Source organism: Rhinolophus sinicus, chromosome 6 (genome assembly GCF_057876585.1).
Source record: "Rhinolophus sinicus isolate RSI-liver-muscle chromosome 6, RSI-T2T, whole genome shotgun sequence".
Lineage (NCBI taxonomy): Eukaryota > Metazoa > Chordata > Mammalia > Chiroptera > Rhinolophidae > Rhinolophus > Rhinolophus sinicus.
Genome location: NC_142506.1, coordinates 31041617 through 31061391, shown reverse-complemented (window position 1 = coordinate 31061391; position 19775 = coordinate 31041617). Strand labels below are relative to the sequence as shown.

The 19775-nt window shown below is 36.5% G+C and overlaps 1 protein-coding gene across 2 annotated transcripts in view; it reads left to right on the top strand.

The window, feature by feature from the left end:
- SPAG1 (sperm associated antigen 1) overlaps nt 1-19775 on the top strand; it is a 60622-nt gene that overhangs the window by 6981 nt on the left and 33866 nt on the right. For both annotated transcript variants that reach the window (XM_019757642.3, XM_074316847.2), the window contains exons 3-9: nt 1119-1278; nt 7239-7364; nt 10240-10304; nt 11960-12069; nt 12651-12756; nt 15431-15561; nt 18366-18472. In XM_019757642.3, coding sequence (XP_019613201.3) covers nt 1119-1278; nt 7239-7364; nt 10240-10304; nt 11960-12069; nt 12651-12756; nt 15431-15561; nt 18366-18472 — 805 coding nt within the window. The remainder of the gene's footprint in view (nt 1-1118; nt 1279-7238; nt 7365-10239; nt 10305-11959; nt 12070-12650; nt 12757-15430; nt 15562-18365; nt 18473-19775) is intronic.

Below are 19775 nucleotides of genomic sequence, written 5' to 3'. Positions count from 1 at the left end.
CCCATGGCAGTGATTGTTAAACTTTAGTAGACATCTAATATGGTTATTAAAAATGCAAATCTGAATAAAAATGCAAATTCGAGGGTCCTATTCCCAGAGATTCTGCTTTGGGAAATCTGGGGTGGGGCCCAGGAGCATGTGTGTTTAGTGAGTGCCTAGCTATTGACATGCAGATGATCAAGGGACCCTCTTCAAGAAATACGGCCCTGTGCCACGTGTTTTGGTTTTCATTGTTTTCCTTTTTGCTTTTCTCAGCGATGTAATAGCATTTCCATTTATATTTGGTCAGGGACTGATACAGAAAATGACAAGTTTATGGGATGAAGGAGATTGAAAGCCACAGTAATGTTGGTTCTACGAATTTCTATGAATAACTTAATTAAATTATATTGCATTGATTTGGGTTATTAATTTAATTTGAAAATGGGATTTATTTCTGCTTTTCTAAAAATTTAAAAGCAAACAGACCCACAAGAGAAGGGCAAAAGTTTGATTTTCTTTAAAAAAACAAATAATGAAAAGGATAGATGTCTCCATTTAACTCTCTAAGGAAGGAATTTTGTTCCTTGAATGGTTGAATTTAGAGGCATGTCTTTCTAAACTGTTCCTCTGCCATTTTCTCATTTTCTTCCTATCTTTTTTTTTCGAGGGGGCCGGGGGCGGGGGGGGGGGTGGGGGGGTGGGGGTGGGGGTGGGGGCAATGGGAGGGTGCCAGGAGCTTCTCCTAGGAAAGGAAGTCCAAAGTCTCACTTTCTACCTGTTTCTAATACTGAATTTCCATTTGTAAGTTTAAAATTACATTATGTACGAAATGAATGTGTGTTAAAGAGGAGAGAAAATATTACTTATTCAACTTTTAAAGTCTTGATGGAAATTTGTGTCTTTGGAGCTCCTTTTTTTCTTTCGTTGCATCACTGTATAGATCAACAGATAATAATGGAGGTTGTGCTGGCTGCGGAAGGTGAGTGGGAGGCAGCAGCCCATCCTTCCACCTGTGCAGGGGCAGTCCTTGAGATCTCTGCAGAACCCCTGGGCTCCACGGAACCCAGCTTGCAAATCATTGTTCAAGATGATCTCTACGTAAAGTGGTAACACTAAAAGTCTGAAATATTTTAAAGGTCTGGTGAGGAAGGATATTATCCAGAACTTACAGAATTTTGTGAAAAGCACCTTAAAGGATTGGCTCCAGGAAGTAGAGCTTTGAGGAAAGACAAACCTGCAGCGACAGCATCCAGTTTTACAGCAGAAGAATGGGAAAAAATTGATGGTGATATAAAGGTATAGAGTAACACCAGATTTTGTGACATTGTCCTATTGTATATATGTCTACTTCATTTATCTGAAATCCTAGGCATCTTTTTTTGTCAGTGAAGGGCTTCTATTGGTAATTACTTAGGTCATATCAGTTTCTTCTTACATCTAGGAGAATACGTGTGTATGCGTGCGCGTGCTCCCACACAAGTGTGTATTTTAAATGACCGAATAAATGGTTCCATGCTGTGAAGGAACCATTTCAATCATCTTATATAAGTTGTGTTATATAAACATGTTTGTTTATAATTTTTTTGTACTACCTGGTTATTCCCTTGCAATAAATTACTAGAATTCAAATTACTTGATCAAAAGATTTGAATGTTTTTAAGGCTTTTGAAACCTATTTCTCTATTTTCAGAAAAGTTGTAATGTAACCTTTTACTCTCCCCTTTTACTCTCCCACCAGTCATGTATAAGAATGCTCATTTTCAGGTACCCTTCACTGGATACGGTAATAATTTTTACATTTTTTAATGAATTAAATTGTTGAAAAAAATGATAGTGGTTTTTCTTTTTACTAGCAAAGCTAAATTTTTTTTCATTTATCTGTCAATTGAATTTCTTTAGGTAATGGCCTGCTTGTATCTTTACTAATTTCTTTTAATTAGCTTTATTGAGTTAAATTTACATTTAAAAATTAGGAATTTTATGGTACACATTTCGCTGAGTTTTGACAAATGTATATGCTAGAGAACATTTCCATTACCCCTAAAAGTTTCCTTATGCACTTTGCAGTCAATGCGGACCCTGCAGCCTGGCCTCTGGTAACCACTGAACTGCTATCACTATAGATTTGCCTTTTCTAGAATTCAAATAAATATAATCATACAGTATGTTGTCTTTTGTGACAGGCTTCTTTCACTTAGCATAATACTTTTGAAATTCGTCTATGTTGTTACATGTGTCCATAATTTGTTCCTTTTAAGTGCTGAGTAGTATTGAATTGTATAGATATTACAGTTTAACCATTTACCTATTTATAAACAAATGCTAAAATGTTTTCCAAGTGGCAATTCTGCCAGTAATTGATAAAAATCCCAGCTGTTCTACATCCTTGTCAACAAGTAATAGTGTCAGTTTTGTTCATTTTAGCTATTTTATTAGGTATATAGTGATATCTCATTTTGGTTTTAATTTGCATTTTTCTAATGACTAAAGAGATTGAGTGTCTTTTCATGTGCTTGTTTGTCATCCCCTTATCTTTAGTGACATGTCTTTGAATTCTTTCCCATTTGAAAAAATTGAATTGTTTATGTTCTTATGGAGTTGTAAGATACACGTTTTTCATTAGATAAATCGTTTGCAAATATTTTCTGATATTTTGTGGCTTGCTTTTTCATTTTTTAATGGTGTCTTTGGAGAGCAAAAGTTTTAAATTTTGATGAAATTTTTCTTTTTTTTCCCCTTTCTTCTGCCTCCCCCCCCCTCCAATCCGGTTCAAGCCGTTGTTTCTCAGTTTAGATGTATAGGACACAGCTCCCTGGCCCATGCTGGTATTACGAGCCTTGCGCTCCCCCCTGCTGAGGCCAGTCAGCCGCTCACAGCGGCTCACAGCAGCTCTCGCTGGCTTGCTGGCTGGTGGCCCCTCATGGCAGCACACAGCAGCCTGCGGCAGCACACAGCAGCACACAGTAGCTCATGCTGCTGTCGGCCGCTCATGACAGCACAGACCAGCCCGCAGCAAGCTCACGCCAGCCCAGCCCCAGGGAGAGCTGTTGTTCACAATCTTAGCTGTAGAGGGTGCAGCTCACTGGCCCATGTGGGAATTGAACAGATGGCCTTTGGCATCAGGAGCACAGCTCTCCAACCCCCTGAGCCACTGGGCTGGCCCCAAATTTTTGTTTTAATAGTTTGAGCTTTTGTGTCCTACTTAAGAAATCTTTGTCTAATCCAAGATTCCTATGTTTTCTCCTATTAATCTTCTAGAAAGTTTATAGTTTTAACTCTTAAATTTATGTCTATGATCTGTTTTTTTTTCTGGATATGTGTGTGTGTATGTACACACACACACACACATATATATATATATATATATATATATATATATATATATATATATATATATATACACATACACACACACGTATACAAATACATGTCATATACACACATTCATGCGTACTAATCTGGATATCCAAGTGTTCAAGCATCATTTAATAGAAGATTATCCCTTCCTCATTGAACTTCTTGTATCATTGTCAAAAGTCAATCAACCGAGTATTCTGGGTCTATTTCTGGACTCTATTGCTTCATTAATCTAAATGTCTGTCTTTACTCCAGTACTTCATTGTCTTGATTACAGTAAGTCTTGAAATCAGACAGTGCGTGTCCTCTGACTTTGTTCTTTTTCAAAGTTTGTTTTGGCTATCCTAGGTCATTTGCTGGCCAATTTCTACAAAATAAATTGCTTGTATATGGATTGGGATTGTTTTGAATTTGTGGATCAATTTTAGAAGAACTGGTATCTTAACAATATTGAGATTTCTGATCCATGTGCATCATATATTTCTCTGCTCATTTAGGTCTTCTTTAATTTTTTGCGCCAATGTCTTACAGTTTTCAGTGTATACTTCTTGCACATTTTTTGTTAAATGTATTCTTGAGTATTTAATATATTTTATGCTATTGTAAGGTTAATGTTTTTTAATTTCAATTTTTTTGCTCATTCTAAGTCACTCCAGTTATGAAATTTTGTTTTTTTATTGTGGTAAAATTCACATCCTATAAAATTTACTGTCTTAACCATTTTTAAGTGTTTGGCTTATTAGTGTTAAGTATATTGTTGTGCAACCAAACTCCAGAACTTTTATCTTACAAAACTAAAACTCTGTACCCATTAAACAACAGCTCTCCACTCACACCTCCACCCCCAGCCTCTGATAACCACCATTTTACTTTGTTTCTATAATTTTGACTAATATAGATACATCATATCAGTGGAATTTTCATTTTCATTTTCATTTGTACATTGCTAGCTTATAGATAGCTAATTCACCTTTTATATTTACCATGTATTCTGTGATCTTGTTAATTCATACGAACAAATTAGTTCTAGTAGCTGTTTTGTAGATTCCTTGGATTCTACATGCAGGATTATGTCATCTGTGAATAATGAGAGGTTTACTACTATTCTAGTCTGGCTCCCTTATTTCTTTTACGTGCCTTATTGCACTGGGTTAGACCTCTAGAACAATTTTGAAGTGAGAACTGACATCCTTGTCTTATTCCCAGTCTTAGAGGAAATCATTCAGTCTTTCATTATGAAATATAATGTTAACTTTAGATTTGTGTAGATGCCCTTTACCAGGTTGAGGAAGTTCCCTTTTGTTCCTTGTTTGATGACAATTTTTATCATGAATGGGTATTGAATTTTGTGAAATGCTTTTTCTGCATTTATTGGGATAAACATATAGTTTTCTTTGTAGTCTATTAATAAGGTAAATTATGTAGTACACCGGTTTTGATTAGTACACTGTTATACTAGTCTTTCATTCCAGGATAAACCCTACTTGGTCATGATGTATCTTTTTCATATATTGCTGGATTTGATTTGCCCACATTTTGTGAAGGATTTTTGTAAGGTTTTCTTGTAATGTTATTGTTTGGTTTTGGTAGCAGGGTGATACATAGAATGAGTTGGGAAATAGTCTCTCCTTTTCTATTTTCTAGAAAGGTTGGTGCATAATTGATACTATTTCTTCCTTAATTGTTTTCTAGAATTCAACATTGATGCCATTGGGCCTGGGGTTTTCTTTATAGGAAAAATTTTAAACTAAAATTTTATTTCAGTTTCCTTATTGATATTGAGGTATTCCAGTTATCTTTAGAGTTCTTTCTCTGTCTAACTACATCCTGTTGGATATCTTCCCCCCCCCCCCCCCCAAATCCTTGCAATCTTGGCCTCCCTGAAGTCAGAACTCTGTTCTTCTGAATTCAGCAAGATCACAGGACTGTTTGGATTTCTTTCCCTATTCTGTAGCCTGAAAACTCTAGGCTGTCAATAGAGGCAAATGTAAGACTTAACTCATTTGTCTCCCTCTTTTCAAGGATCATTGTCCTGTGCTACCTATTGTCCAATGTCTGAAAACCATTGTTTCTTATATTTTATTCAAGTTTCTAGAGTTTAGGCAAGACAGTAAATCTAGTCCCTGTTACTCTATCAGAGCCAGGAGAAGTCCCGTTATTGATTTTTTTCTATTATTCATTTGTAAGAGTTCTGTCCTTTATACTTGTATTTTAAACTTTCCCTCCATTTTTAAATTTTCCTTTTAAATTTTGTGTATAGTGTTATTTAATATTTATTAATTTTTATGTAATCACACCTCTTGATTTTATCCTTTATGATCTTTATGTTTGTCTTATACTTAGGCAAAGTTTCTTTCCACCAGATATATATTTTACCTATATTTTCTCAGAGTCCCTTTATGTGGTTTCATTTTGCTTAAGAAATAAGTTTTTAAATGCTGTCTGGAGAAATAATTCTTTTTTGTTTTTCTCCATGTTATTCAGCACATTCTTCTGGGGTGAATTATGTGTTCGAAAACAATTGTGAAGTAATGTCTTCTCTAACTCAGGATGCTAAGTTTTAAAAAACTTTCAGCTTTGTCATTTTCCCATTTGATTGACTTGAATTTGAAAATCTGGTAATTAGTCTATAAGTTAAAATAGCAGTTTGTGTCCAGAGTTCTTTGGCTCTACTTTCTGAGGGGCACACCGCTTACTTTCGGTTGCAGAGCCTGCTTTTGTCCCAACTGTTACTTTTTGAGTTAGTCTTCTTCTCATTTCCCTTTGTTTCATACTTTCCTTGCCTCATTCCCCGTTTACCTTTCTTCCCTTACTGTTTTTCTTTTTCTCCTCCTGTTTCTCCTGTTTGCCCCGTTTTCATCCTCCCTGCCTCCTGTATAGATAGGACAGGTAATATAGTTTATTGCAGCATCCCAGTGCCTATTTTAAGAGTGTTTCACAAATTTTAGACCCTCACTATATAAATTCTATAATAAATTCTATAATAAATAATATAATTTCATGGATAATAAAGAAATCTCTTACTCAAGTTTTTCCTGGCACCTGTGACAATTCAGTTTAATAAAACATTACTGTGCACCTATCATGTGCCAGATACTGTGCCATGTTCTTCAATCACAAAGATGAGATTACGACATAGGCTCTGCCCTCAAAGTGAGAGAGGTGAACAATAAATAGATTATTTAAAATCTTTATGCTAATACATGGAGGGGCATTTTCAGCCCAACCCAGAAGTTCAGGGAATGCTTGCTGGAAGAGATGATGGATAATAAGATCTTGTAAGATAAATAAAAGTAGTAAGGGCAACAGCAATGTGAATATACTTACCCATACTGAACTGTACTCTTAAAAATGATTCAGATGATAAATTTTATGTTATGTGTATTTTCTCACAATAAAAAGGTAGGAAGAGTGTTCCAAGTAGAGAGAATGGTATGATCAAATTGTCACGATTATTATGCTAAACAAAATAAGTCAGACAGAAAAAGTCAAGAACCATTTGATTTCATTGATAGGTGGTATATAAAACTGAAAACAACAAAGGAACAAGACAAACAAATGAAGAAACAAAAACTCATAGACATAGACAAGATTTTAGTGGTTATCAGAGGGTAAAGGGGGTGGGGAATGGTAGATGAGGGTAAAGGGGATCAAATATATGGTGATGGAAGGAGAACTGACTCTGGGTGGTGAACACACAATGTGATATATAGATGATGTGTTACAGAATTGTACAGCTGAAACCTATGTAACTTTACTAATAATTGTCACCCCAATAAACTTTAATTATTAAAAAAAAATTGACCTATGGGAAACTTTGATGATGTACACTCCTTTCTAATACCTGGTTAATTATTCCAAACTGCATATTTACCTTCATTTTTCTCCCTTCTTCTCAGAGTTGGGTATCAGAAATTAAAACAGAAGAAAATAAAATATACTTCCATGAAACTGAAACATTTCCAGTAATGGAAGAAAACATGCCTCCAGTTCGTGGTTCAAACAGCTGTCTTCATGTTGCCACAGTAGGCCTTTTTGTGGAGTGTGGGTGGTAAGGGGGGGTGGTTGTTATTGTTTATTAAGAGAGCTGTCTCAGTTTAATCAGTGTGGCTAACGTGTGATGTCCTTTAGGAGAGCTGGGGAATGTTTTCATCTGGTCATGTGCTGTTACCTTTTTGAGGAGGCTGTATTTCATCACTTGGAAATCAAAATGAAACAGCTTTTTCCTTTGAAAAGTTTCATTTTGGGATTACTGCCTTTCCTCATTTTTTCTTTTGCTCTTCTGTCTCCTGTTCTGACCAATTTTGATGAGCCCATAAGATCGAATTCAGTGTGTGAGAATTCCAGGGAACAATTTTATGCATCCAGTAGAGGCAGAGAGGAAACAGTTCACAACATAATTAACTATGGATTTAAAATATTAAACAGATACTTTCAAGCAGTTATAGATGTCTTTCCTTTGTTCAGTGCATGTTTTTCCCCCCTTATCTCTGGCCCCTTTTGATTACTCCTCCGTAGGTGATCTCTATTTTGTCATTTAGACCTCTCCTTTTTAATCCATGGGTTCCATACCGTGTTTCCCCGAAAATGACACCTAACTGGAAAATAAGCCCCAGCATGATTTTTCAGTATGACATCCCCTGAACATAAGCCCTAATGCGTCTTTTGGAGATAAAATTAATGTAAGACCTGGTCTTATTTTCGGGGAAAGATGGTAGATAAGGGGCCTGTTGGAGATCCAGGTCCATTTTGCTTAAAATTATTTTAAGTTGAAACTGAGCTTCTTGGCATCCGCCTGATCCTGATGGTACAGAACTTGGCCATTGTGTCCTGGGCTTTCGTGTGGACAACACATTCCGTTTCCTCTGCCCTGCTTTTTGTTTGCTTTTCTATCATTTCTACCTTAGTCTCTTCATTCTGGGTTGACTCATTCTTGTTATTCTCATCTGCCCCTTGAATCCTCAGTTTTATTTAAAAAAACATCCATAGCCCTTCACCACTCTGCCCTTGATAATTTACCTTCCAGGATCTTTTCACTCCCTGTTAGGAATTACTCAGGTAAGAATGCCACTGTCTATAATCAATGAATTTACATTCATGGAACAGCCATTATGTGCTAAGTCTGTGCCCGGAAAATACAGCAATGAATAAGACTTAGTCTCTGCCCTCAAGGGGCTTATAGTCCAATGGGGTAGATAGACTGGTGGTGTCGTGGTTCTCACAGCATGGTCTGTGGACCCTGGTCATCCCAGAGATCCTTCCAGGAGGTCCTGAAAGCCAATGCTATTTTAAAAAATATGCTACCGCCTTGTCCTTTTCACTGTGTTGACATATGTACTGAGGGTAAAACTGGTGGTACCGTAGCACAAATCAAGGCAGTGGCACCAAGCTGTACTAATAGTCATTGTATTCCCCACTGCTGTGCACTCACAGTAAAAAATCCCAACTTAACAAAAATGTCTTGGATAAAACAGTAAAACATTCTTATTTTATTAAATCTTGAATCTTGAGGGCACACCTTTTTAACATTCTGTATGACAGAAATGGGAAGCATGCGGAAAGCACTGTGAAGTGAAATATTGTTATCTCAAGAAAAGCACTTGTATGATTAAGTAGCCTAGCCACTTTTTCCTGGAATAATTTTTATTTGAAAGAGTGACTGGCAGACTGGTTATAGAAGCTTGGGTTTTTGGCAAACACTGTATTAAAAATGAATGAAGTGGGCTTGTCACGTCAGGGAAAACCACTGACAGTGTTTTTTGCCAGTGATAAAACCTGAGCTGTCAAGTACAATTGAGCGTATTCTTATATGGCTCTTGAATATCTGCTTGTGACAAAATAATTTCTCCTTAAGGGGCATACTTAAAGACTTTTCTGATGAATTCCATGAAGATAGTAAAAATATGATTTTTTAATTGTATAATGAAATGTATGAATATTTGAAAGTTCTGCATAACTACTAATGAACAATGCACAATGTTACAAAACTGTGCGTGGGTAAATGACCCATTTAAAATGGTTTCAGATTATGACTTTTAAGAAACTATTTGTGAGCACAATGGCTATCGTTGCTTTCCTTCCATTCTCTTCTGGTGCTTGCAGTGGGCATGTGACCTAGGGTGGGCCACTTAATAGCACCAAGCTAGTGTTTGGTCAGGGATGGGCACATGACCCAAGCTAGCCAATCACAGTCCTCCCCTGGGATTTCTATAACTAAAGACGGAGAGGAGTCACTCTCCTTTTCCTTTTCTGATTGGAAGGCCTGTGAGGTTATAATCCCAGACTGCTTGTGGCCATGCTTGCTACTACATGGAAATAAGAAGTAGCCAGCAGGGAAAATGAAATCAGTAGGCAGAGAAAAGCAGAAACTAGGGACAGGGGGAGAGAGGGAGAACTGGAGAAAGAGAGACCATATGATTCCTTTATCCAGCAAAATCCCTGCCCTTGCATCAGTTTGGTTACATAAACTAATAATTTATTCTTTGTAAATAGAATTAGTGCAAGTTGGGTGTCTGTCATTGCAAACAAACCAGCTTTGACTAATACAGCAAAGTAGTTATTCTCCAATATCTAGGTTTTAAAAGAGTGAATGACAATTTAATATCTTTTTAATAAGAAAATCACTAATAATCACATTTCACACATAAGTTTTTAAATTTTATATACGTACTTAAAGTTCTGTAGATTACTCCTAAAATTAACTACAAATTTAAAATCCTTTTTAAGCCTACTGATATTATTATGTTAATAATTTTAATACTGGGGTTATAACTTCCAAGGTACCTATTTTTCTTTCTATTCAATTTGTATATCTTAATCTAGTACTTCACATTGCATTTATAGTAAAGCCTGCTAATCTTATATTACATATGTCTCATAAATATGATTTTATTCTTTTAGGAAAAATGTTCTAAAATTAGATCAGCTAAAAAGAAAATTCCGAGGGATTATGCAGAGTGGGATAAGTATGTTTTATATTTCCTTATGTATAATTTATCACTGAAAAATTCTCTACCATAAAATACTACAATCATTTCTTTTTTTTTCCCTTTTCTTCCTCCCTTCCCACCCCCCCACTCCGGTTCAGGCCATTGTTTCTCAGTCTAGTTGTGTAGGACACAGCTCCCTAGCCCACGCTGGTATTATGAGCCTTGCACTCCCTCCAGCTGAGGCAGTTGGTTGCCAGTCGTTGGTCGGCTGCTCACAGCAGCTCACGGCAGCTCTTGGCTGCTGGCCACTCACCCTGGCTGCCAGCCACTCACACTGGCTACCGGCCACTTATGGCAGCACACAGCAGCCCATGGCAGCACACAGCAGCCCACGGCAGGACACAGTAGCTCATGCTGGCTGCCGGCCACTCACACTGGCCACCGGCCACTCATGACGGCACACAGCATCCCACAGCAGCCCAGCTCCAGGGAGAGCTGTTGTTCACAATCTTAGCTGTAGAGGGCGCAGCTCACTGGCCCATGTTATTATGAGCCTTGTGCTCTACCTGGCTGAGGCAGTCAGTCATGGGCGGCAGCCCAGCTCCAGGTCAAGCCGTTGTTCACAATCTCAGCTGTAGAGGGCGCAGCTCACAGGCCCATGTGGGAATCAAACCGGTGACCTCGGCGTGAGGAGTACCTCACTCCAACCACCTGAGCCACTGGGCCAGCCCAATAATTTCTTAATTATTATGAACCTGAAAATATCAAGAATGCCAAGGCATTTTAGTAGAGTGCTAAGAATATATGATCTAGGCACTCTTGATCTTGTTTTTTTATTAAATAAAAATCTTGTGTATCCCTTTGCTTCTAAGAGCAACCCAAAATAACTGATGCATTCCTTATACCCATCTAATATAAAATGAACAAAAATTTTAAATTGAGAGAAATTTATCACATTTTAATTACAAAGTTCTGAACAGTTTAGGTTTGATTAATATTTAAGTTCTCACTAAATTGCCTGGTTTCTGGGGCTGGCCTAGTGGCTCAGGTGGTTAGAGCTCCATGCTCCTAAGTCCGAAGGCTGCCGGTTCGATTCCCACATGGGCCAGTGGGCTCTCAACCACAAGGTTGCCAGTTCAATTCCTCGAGTCCCACAAGGGATGGTGGGCAACACCCCCTGCAACTAAGATTGAACACAGCACCTTGAGCTGAGCTGCCGCTGAGCTCCCAGATGGCTCAGTTGGTTGGAGCGCGTCCTCTCAACCATAAGGTTGCCAGTTCGACTCCCGCAAAGGGTTATGGGCTGGGCCCCCTGCAACTAGCAAAGGCAACTGGACCTGGAGCTGAGCTGCGCCCTCCACAACTAAGACTGAAAGGACAACTTGAAGCTGATGGGCACCCTCCACAACTAAGATTGAAAGGACAACAACTTGACTTGGAAAAAAAAAAAGTCCTGGAAGTACACACTGTTCCCCAATAAAGTCCTGTTCCCCTTGCCCAATAAAATCTTTAAAAAAAAAAAATTGCCTGGTTTCTAAGACAAAATACAGATGACTTTTGATGCAAACCTATTACGAATTTTTGGAATATATGTTTCAAGTCACAATGATGCAAATACAAGAATAATAATAACACATTTTGTTTTTATTGCTTATATTGTTCTTTTTTCAGTTTCTGTTATTCTTTTTAAGATTTGATGCAGAAAAGGAATGTGCAAAAATTGATGAAGATTACAAAGAAAAAACGGTAGTAAACAACAAGTCACATTTGTCTAAAATTGAGACAAGAGTAGACACAGCAGGTAATTGGGGAAAAATGAAAATAATTTAGTATCTCTAAATTTTTTGAATTACAAAAAAAACTAGAAGACATTCTCTTTAAGTGCTGCAGATTTCCATTAAAAGTTTATGGATTTTCTCCTCAAGTTGACCACTTTCAACAAATTCACATCTATTCTTCAACTACTTAATTTTATATGAGCAATAGTTATACTACTTAAATTTAGTAAAACTTAAAAAATATAAACCTGTTTTTTACTGTAATTCATTTTTTTATTTCTTTTTTTGTTGAATCCTTTTTTGCCTTCAAATACCTCATTTTTTTGTCTTTTTGCCTCAAAACAAAAAAGATGGAGCAGTTTGTTTTCATTTGAAGTCCATAGGTATACAGCACCTTTAAAGAGAAACAAAACCAAGCATAAAAAATTCTAAACCATCAAAAATTGTGAATGGTTAAAAAAAAGAATCATTCTTAAACTTAGGAAACCTTATATTTTCTTTTATAATTTTCTGCTTCTGTTAAAATAAGCGTCTTGGATTTAAGTTTTTTAAAAATTCTATTAAATTCTATTTTAACTTACAGCAGATAAACATGTATTTCTAGGTCTAACTGAGAAGGAAAAGGATTTTCTTGCTACTCGTGAAAAGGAAAAAGGAAATGAAGCTTTCAACTCAGGAGATTATGAAGAGGCTGTGAAATATTATACAAGGTGAGCAGATTTTTAAATTGTAGTTGAAACTTTGCTATTTAAAAAATGACAGTGTTTGAATTGTTGAAGTGATATAAATGAGCTAAATAGTTTGTCAGAATCACTCAAGATATTGTACTTGTGGTTTATCATAAATTCACTTGTGTTTGCCTTGTTTTTTCAATACTTTTCTCACAGTTCCCACCCATCCCCACTTTTGACAGAGGTCTAACTTTCCTATTTTATAGAGAAAATAGAAGCCAGCTAAAAGGAACTTGATAGAAAGTCCAAATAGCATAGAGGTTAAGAAGTCAGGCTGCCTGGATCTAATCCTACTATTTAGGCCTCTCACCACTGGGCCTTTACATACGCTGGGTCCTCTGTCTAAAATACTCTTCCCTACTCTCGTTATCTAGTTAATTCTGACTTATCCTTCAGGTCTCAACTCATGCCTCACTTCTTTGGTGAAGTCTTCCCTGACCTCCCAGATTAGGTTAAATCTTCACCCTAACCCATCCTCCCCCCACCCTGATGTATCCCTTTTCCCCCAATTTATAGGCTCTTATTGCAGTCTTATCCTCTTTTGTAGCACTTGTTGGAGGTACAATTTAAGTTTGTGTGATTTGATACTAACTGCACTGTAAGCTCTGTAAGAGCAGAGCCCACTTGTTAGTTTGTTTTTGTTTTTATACCATTGTGTCTCCCGCAAAGTACCTGGTTCATAGTAGATGTTCAATAAATACTTGTGTGAACTTTTGAAGCTCTTAAGTCTATGAAAAGTAGACTAAGTTTCTAAAATATTGTTACAAACTGTGCTTATAGAACCACGAATGCTACCTTAGAACTAAACTCTGTACAACCTGCCTTCCACTTTTGAGAGGAAGATTTTTTTCCCCAATGTTATTTGTGTCTTTAGAGAGTTTTTCTCAGACTGTTTAAGTGAACATACAGGGTAAAGAGGATACCGAAGCATCACTCATTCAGTGCAGCCTGCCCTGTTCAGCCAGGTGGATGTCATCTCTGACATTGTTCTTTCTCTTGCAGTTTTCCACCAGTGGAGAATGTCTTGTCTATTACAGGGAACAAAATTTTTCTTGTCTTATTCTTTTGTGAAATCACAGGAGTTGAAGAATTAAAGCAGCATGGCATGATGGTTAAGGGAACTGAGTCTGACACTTTCTGACCTTGAGTAGATTCTTCATCTCTCAGTTTTCTCAGTGTGGTGGGCTATAATAGTGACTGCCTCAGAGTAGCTGTGAGAAGTAAATAAAATCACACACACTGAAAGGATAATGTGGTAAAGAGAGCAGGTCCTGGGGCAGACTATTTGGGTTTGCATCCTGACTCTTCCCTTTACTAGTGTGTGGCCTTGGACATGTTACTTAACCTTTTAGTGCGTCTATTTTCTCATCTGTAAAATGGGAAAAGCAGTGATTCTTTCTGGGTTGTAATGAGCATTAAATGAGTTTAGTGTTTAGTGGCTGGCATGTGGGATACTCAGGGTCTGTACTCTTATTATTTATTCTTACATGTATTTCCCACGTCTGATCTCTACCCAACCACGTAACTTCTTTATATTCATCTTTGATGATCTTGGTAAAGTGACACTTTTTGTGGCTTTCCATTTTCACCTTCTATTCCTCTTCTGGGTTTAGAAAATTCAGTGCATGGATAACCTTATTTTTCCTATATCCAGGTATATGTTATTTCATAGCATTCCAAATCAATTTTTTAAACAAGAGTTAGGTAGGTTTTAAATTCTTTTTATTATTTTGCACTCGTACCCTTAATCTAGCAAAATTTGCCCTCTGAAAGTCTGTATTCCTCATTCCACTGATTACCCTCCTCTGTTCCCTTCAATTAAATTCATTTGATTAAATTATCATTTCCTTAGAGTTAAATCTACTTTTAGATTACAAACTAATTTGTGTCTGTTAGTACAATAACAGCTTAATAAAGGATATCAGTTATGGTTGTTTGATCCATTTTTTTGTACGAGGAGATGGTCCCCGCCATGTAAAAAAATATATTTTTTTGATATGTGATGTTAACTAAACTGGTTTTTTAGTAGATCTATGAGTAGTTACATTTCCGTGTCACCTCTAAAGCTTGAGTCAACTTTAACACTCTTACTTAACTGGATATTTAAGCATGTGTCTAAATGTTGATTTAGTATGTTTATAGAATTGTGTTTTATTTTGATGATACAGTCTATATTAGTTTGCTAGGGCTGCCATAAATACCACAGACTAGATGGCTTAAACAACAAAACTTTATTTTCTCAGTTCTGGCAGCTAGAAGTCTGAGGTCAAGGTGTTGGCAGGGCTGGTTTCTTTTGAGGTCTCTGTTCTTTAATTATAAATGGTTTTCTTCTCTCTGGGCCGTCAAGTGGTCTTTCATCTGTGTGTGTCTGTATTCTAATCTCATATTCTTATAAAGACACCAGTTATATTGGATTAGTGTCACCTTCATGACCTGATTTTAGCTTAATCACATCTTTAAAGACTCTCTCTCCAAATGTATTTATATTCTGAGGTACTGTGGGTTAGGAGTTCAACATGTGAATTGGGGAGAGGGGTACAAGTCTGCCCATAACACAGGCTATAACTGTTTTATTTATAACTTTAGCTGAGTTTCTCTATCTTCTTATATTTACCAGTGGTCTGCTTGTTACCAATGAGTGTCTCTTTTATAGGAGCCTATCAGTGCTTCCCACTGTAGCGGCCTATAATAATCGAGCTCAAGCAGAAATCAAACTGCAGAACTGGGACAGTGCTTTTCAGGATTGTGAAAAGGTCTTGGAGTTAGAACCTGGAAACTTAAAGGGTAAAAAATATTCATAAAATGCTTTTAAATTTATAGTAGGATCCATTTAAGACTGTAGCCACTCATCATGTTTACACTAAAATATTTCAAATAAACTCAGATTTCTATATGTGAATCATTACCTTCAGAAAATTACTTTTAATTTCAAGTTTAACTTGGAATTTAAGTCGCTGATTATTGATACATTGAAGTAGCCAATAATCTCAGAAGACTGAATAAAATATATGTGTTTTTAAAGAACTGTCTCAAGGTTGCATTTAGCTGTGGGTTTTTTCTTTCAATTTTTTAATTTTGTAAAATACATATAACATAAAATTTGCCATCTTAATCATTTTTAAGTGTACAGTTCAGTGGTATTAAGTATATTCATATTGTTGTGCAGTCCTCACTACCATCCATCTCTGCAGCTTTTTTCATCATACAAAACAATCTTTATACCTAATAAATAACTCTATTTTTCCCTCCCCCCAGCCTCTGGCAACCATGATTCTACTGTCTGTCCCTATGATTTTACTATACTAGGTACCTTATGTAAGCAGAATCATATAGTGTTTATCGTTTTGTGACTGGCTTATTGAACTGTGTCTTTTTATCCAAAAATATTTAAATATAATTTAATATAGATTTTCTGATATTTAATAATATAGTAAAATAATAAGCCCACACCAAAGATCTAGAACCTTCTATTAGCGGCTCTGTGGACATTTCCACCTAAGTGTCTATAGACATTTTAAATTAAACATGTCCAAAACCAACTACATCTTTCTACCAAAACCTGTACTCTGTCCCTATTTTCAGTCTCAGTGACTGCATCACCTTGCTGTGTCCAAGGCCAAAGTATGCAAGTCTTTCCTTTTCTGTTATCAAGAAGGAATCATTCCAAGAGAGAATAGCATAAATTATAGTAGAGTCATTCTATTTCTTTAAACATTTTTGGATTCAAACAAATGTAAACACTTCATTTTTTTCACATGGAATGTGCCCTTTTGTGCCTACAAACGTGGGTGGGCAGAAACCACGGGTGTGCCAAGGGGGAGGACCCTGGTATATAAGCGCTGACCCTCATTGTCATGGTTGCCCTCCTTTAACTGGTAAAGTCATCTTGTGCCTGTGTTTTTTCTGTCAGAGTACAGATGGGCACTTACCTTTAGGCAGGTGCCTCATAAAGGTTTTATGATCTCCTCATGGGCCCACATCACCACTGCACCAGACTCTGTGCTAAGTGCTTTACATATATTAACTCCATTAATTTTCATAACAGCTCAGTAGAGGTACAGATAATATTACTAGTACACTCATTTTACAAAAGAGGAAACCCAGGCATAGAAAGATTAAGTAACTCACCCAAGATAACACAGCTAGCAAGTGGCAGAGCCAGGACTCAAAACTGAACAACAGATTCCAGAGCTGTGGAATCTGTTCAACCACTGTGCTACTCTTCTGCCACTAGAATGGCCTTGTGTTTTCATTCTTCCTTGTTTGAGTAATTTCTTAAGCACCAGCATCTTCAGTATTTAAAAAACAAATTTGACAGAATCAAATCTAGTAATGAGTATGGCCATAAAATATTAAAAAGTCTTATGTTTGCTTAAATGAATAAGTAACTTCCTCTTCAAAACTTAATTTTTTTACTCAAAAGATAATTGTTCTAAATGCAACGTGGAACAGAAAAAGGGCATTAGTGAAAAAAATTGATGAAATCCAAATAAAGCCTATAGTTTATTTAATAGTATTGTATCAATGTTAATTTCTGAGTTTTGGCAAATATATCATAGTTATATAAGATGCATTAGGGAAAGCCGAGTGATGGCATATGAGAACTCTTTTATCTTTGCAGCTTTTCTATAAATCTAAAATTATTTCCAAAATAAGTTTAAAAAATGACAATTGTTATATCATGAATATTTCTTTATGAACATTCCCTTCTGAAATCTGAGTAGTAATAGTAATAGCTAAATTTGGTACTTAAAGTATAGTGCTACAGTTTTGGTTAAATTTATGACAAAATTATGTATTCTTTAGATTGTCATGGTTAATTTTAAGACTAACATCAAACTGGTCAAATTTATATTTTAAAATAGCATATTAAAATATATTCAGATATAAATTTCTTCCTTTTCAGAATTACCAATCCTAATTCTTTTCAAAATGATGACTTAAAGACACAAAGTGCTCATTATATAATGAATAATGATGGGACTAAAAAGGCATTCATTTTCAATATGAAATAATTATTAAATTATACATTGAAACTTATAAAAAATCTGATGCAAATTATTAAAATACTCAATTTCTGAACCGAGCTGATTTAATCAGAATTCTCTCAGTTCTCTATGTGAAATACCTCCTTCTAATCATTTTAGAGATTGTTATAAAGACTTCATTAATGGCCCATATTCTAAACCAGATCCTGGTCAATAATATACTAAATTTGAGTAAAGGATTTTCAAAGTTTTCGTAAAGTGGTGAAATGATAACTAGTGATGATTATAAGAAAGAAAACATTTTCGTTTAGTGAAAAGCTTCCCAATATTGCTGCCCAGCATGGTACCTCTGAAGGGTTGAGGTATGGAGTCTCTCAGTCCTTGGAGGAGTTGGCAGGGCCTGGGTTGTTGGAGGGGACAGTTGCCTGATGCAGCCTCTTCTGTTTACATCATTTTCTATATGTGCAACAATGAACAAAAGCTTTGCCCAATTGCATCCTAACCTGTTATGTGCTACTTATATTCTTTCACTTGCGAAATGTGTTATAACCATAATACCATATGTTAAAAAATTTAACTTTTATTTTGGCAAATTTCCAGCCCTTCTACGTCGTGCCACTACATATAAACATCAAAACAAGCTCCAGGAAGCTATAGAAGATTTGAGTAAAGTACTGGATGTTGAACCTGATAATGAGTTGGCCAAAGTGAGTACAGAAAGTGATTCCTCACCAACTTCTGTCTGTATTTGCTATGTCTGTATTTGTGTTACAATGATATCAATCCTGCTACATAGATAATGTTGAGGATTAGGTCACAGCTTTGAAAAGTAGGTGTATCCCAAACACCCAAATTTTCACATATTTTGAAGTGGAAGAAAGCAAGCTCTTAAATTGCCCCAAAACTGTAAACCTACTTCTAAAGGACAAATACTTAATTTTTGTCTTTCCTGCAGTGTTGTAGGCAATGCTTTTCTTTGGGCTAAGCTCAGTTTATTATTCAGAGTAGTATAGAAGCTTCCTAGGTAGGATTAGGCGTGAGCTTGATGGCCATAAAAGAGTGTTTCTCTCTGTAACTTGCATGGTAAGCATCGCGTCATTGACAGCAGACTGACTCAGACATGCACTTAGGGGGACCTATGTTAAGGCCTGAGGAGTAGAGGTTAAGTGTGGAGTTCTGAGATTTTACCCTACTTGCAAATGAATGAGAAGAATATACAAGACTAGAAGAATGCACAGGACTCCTGGGCCAGACTTACAGCGTGGCGAGCCCACGAACTCCAAGTTCCTGTCAGTTCCCCTGGCCCCCAAGTCTCATGAGGGTGGCGCAGAACAGCCCAGGTCCATGCTGCACACTCAGATAAGGACTCCCAAATTTACGGAACCCCCATCTTTTATAATGGGATAAAAGCAAACCTGCCCAACTAGTGTAAGAGGGAAACATTATCTTTCTTTTACCAGAGAGCCAACAAACCTGCTCTCTCCTCTGAAGGGGAATACTCTATTTGTCATGGCTGTTCTCAGAACAAATATCCTTAAAAATATAGTCTAGTACAAAAATTGTTTAGTTCCTGTGCTCACAGTATATTCAGAAATGTGAGAAACACATTGAGAACAGTCTTCCAACAATAAGTTGTCAATGTTTCCATGTACACCTATTGGGTTATCTGTTTCATTCTCTGAGTGGCAACTAATGTCCCTAGTGTATAAACTGCATTTGTCAAGTCAACATTTCAGTGGATTAGATTTAGGTCCCAACTCAGGAACACATCTTTTCTCCATGATATTCCCTTTTTATAATGGTATGTGTAGTGTGTGTGTCTGTGTGTATTTGTATAAACAAATCTGGAAAGATGATCATCAGAATATCAATAGTGTTATCTGAGTGGCAGGATTTCAGATAATTCTTTCTTTTCTTTTTTATACTTGTGCTTTGAGTTTTTTATAAAGACACATATGATTATAATCAGATAAAGCAATTAAGTTGTTTGAAAAGAAAAAAAACCAGATC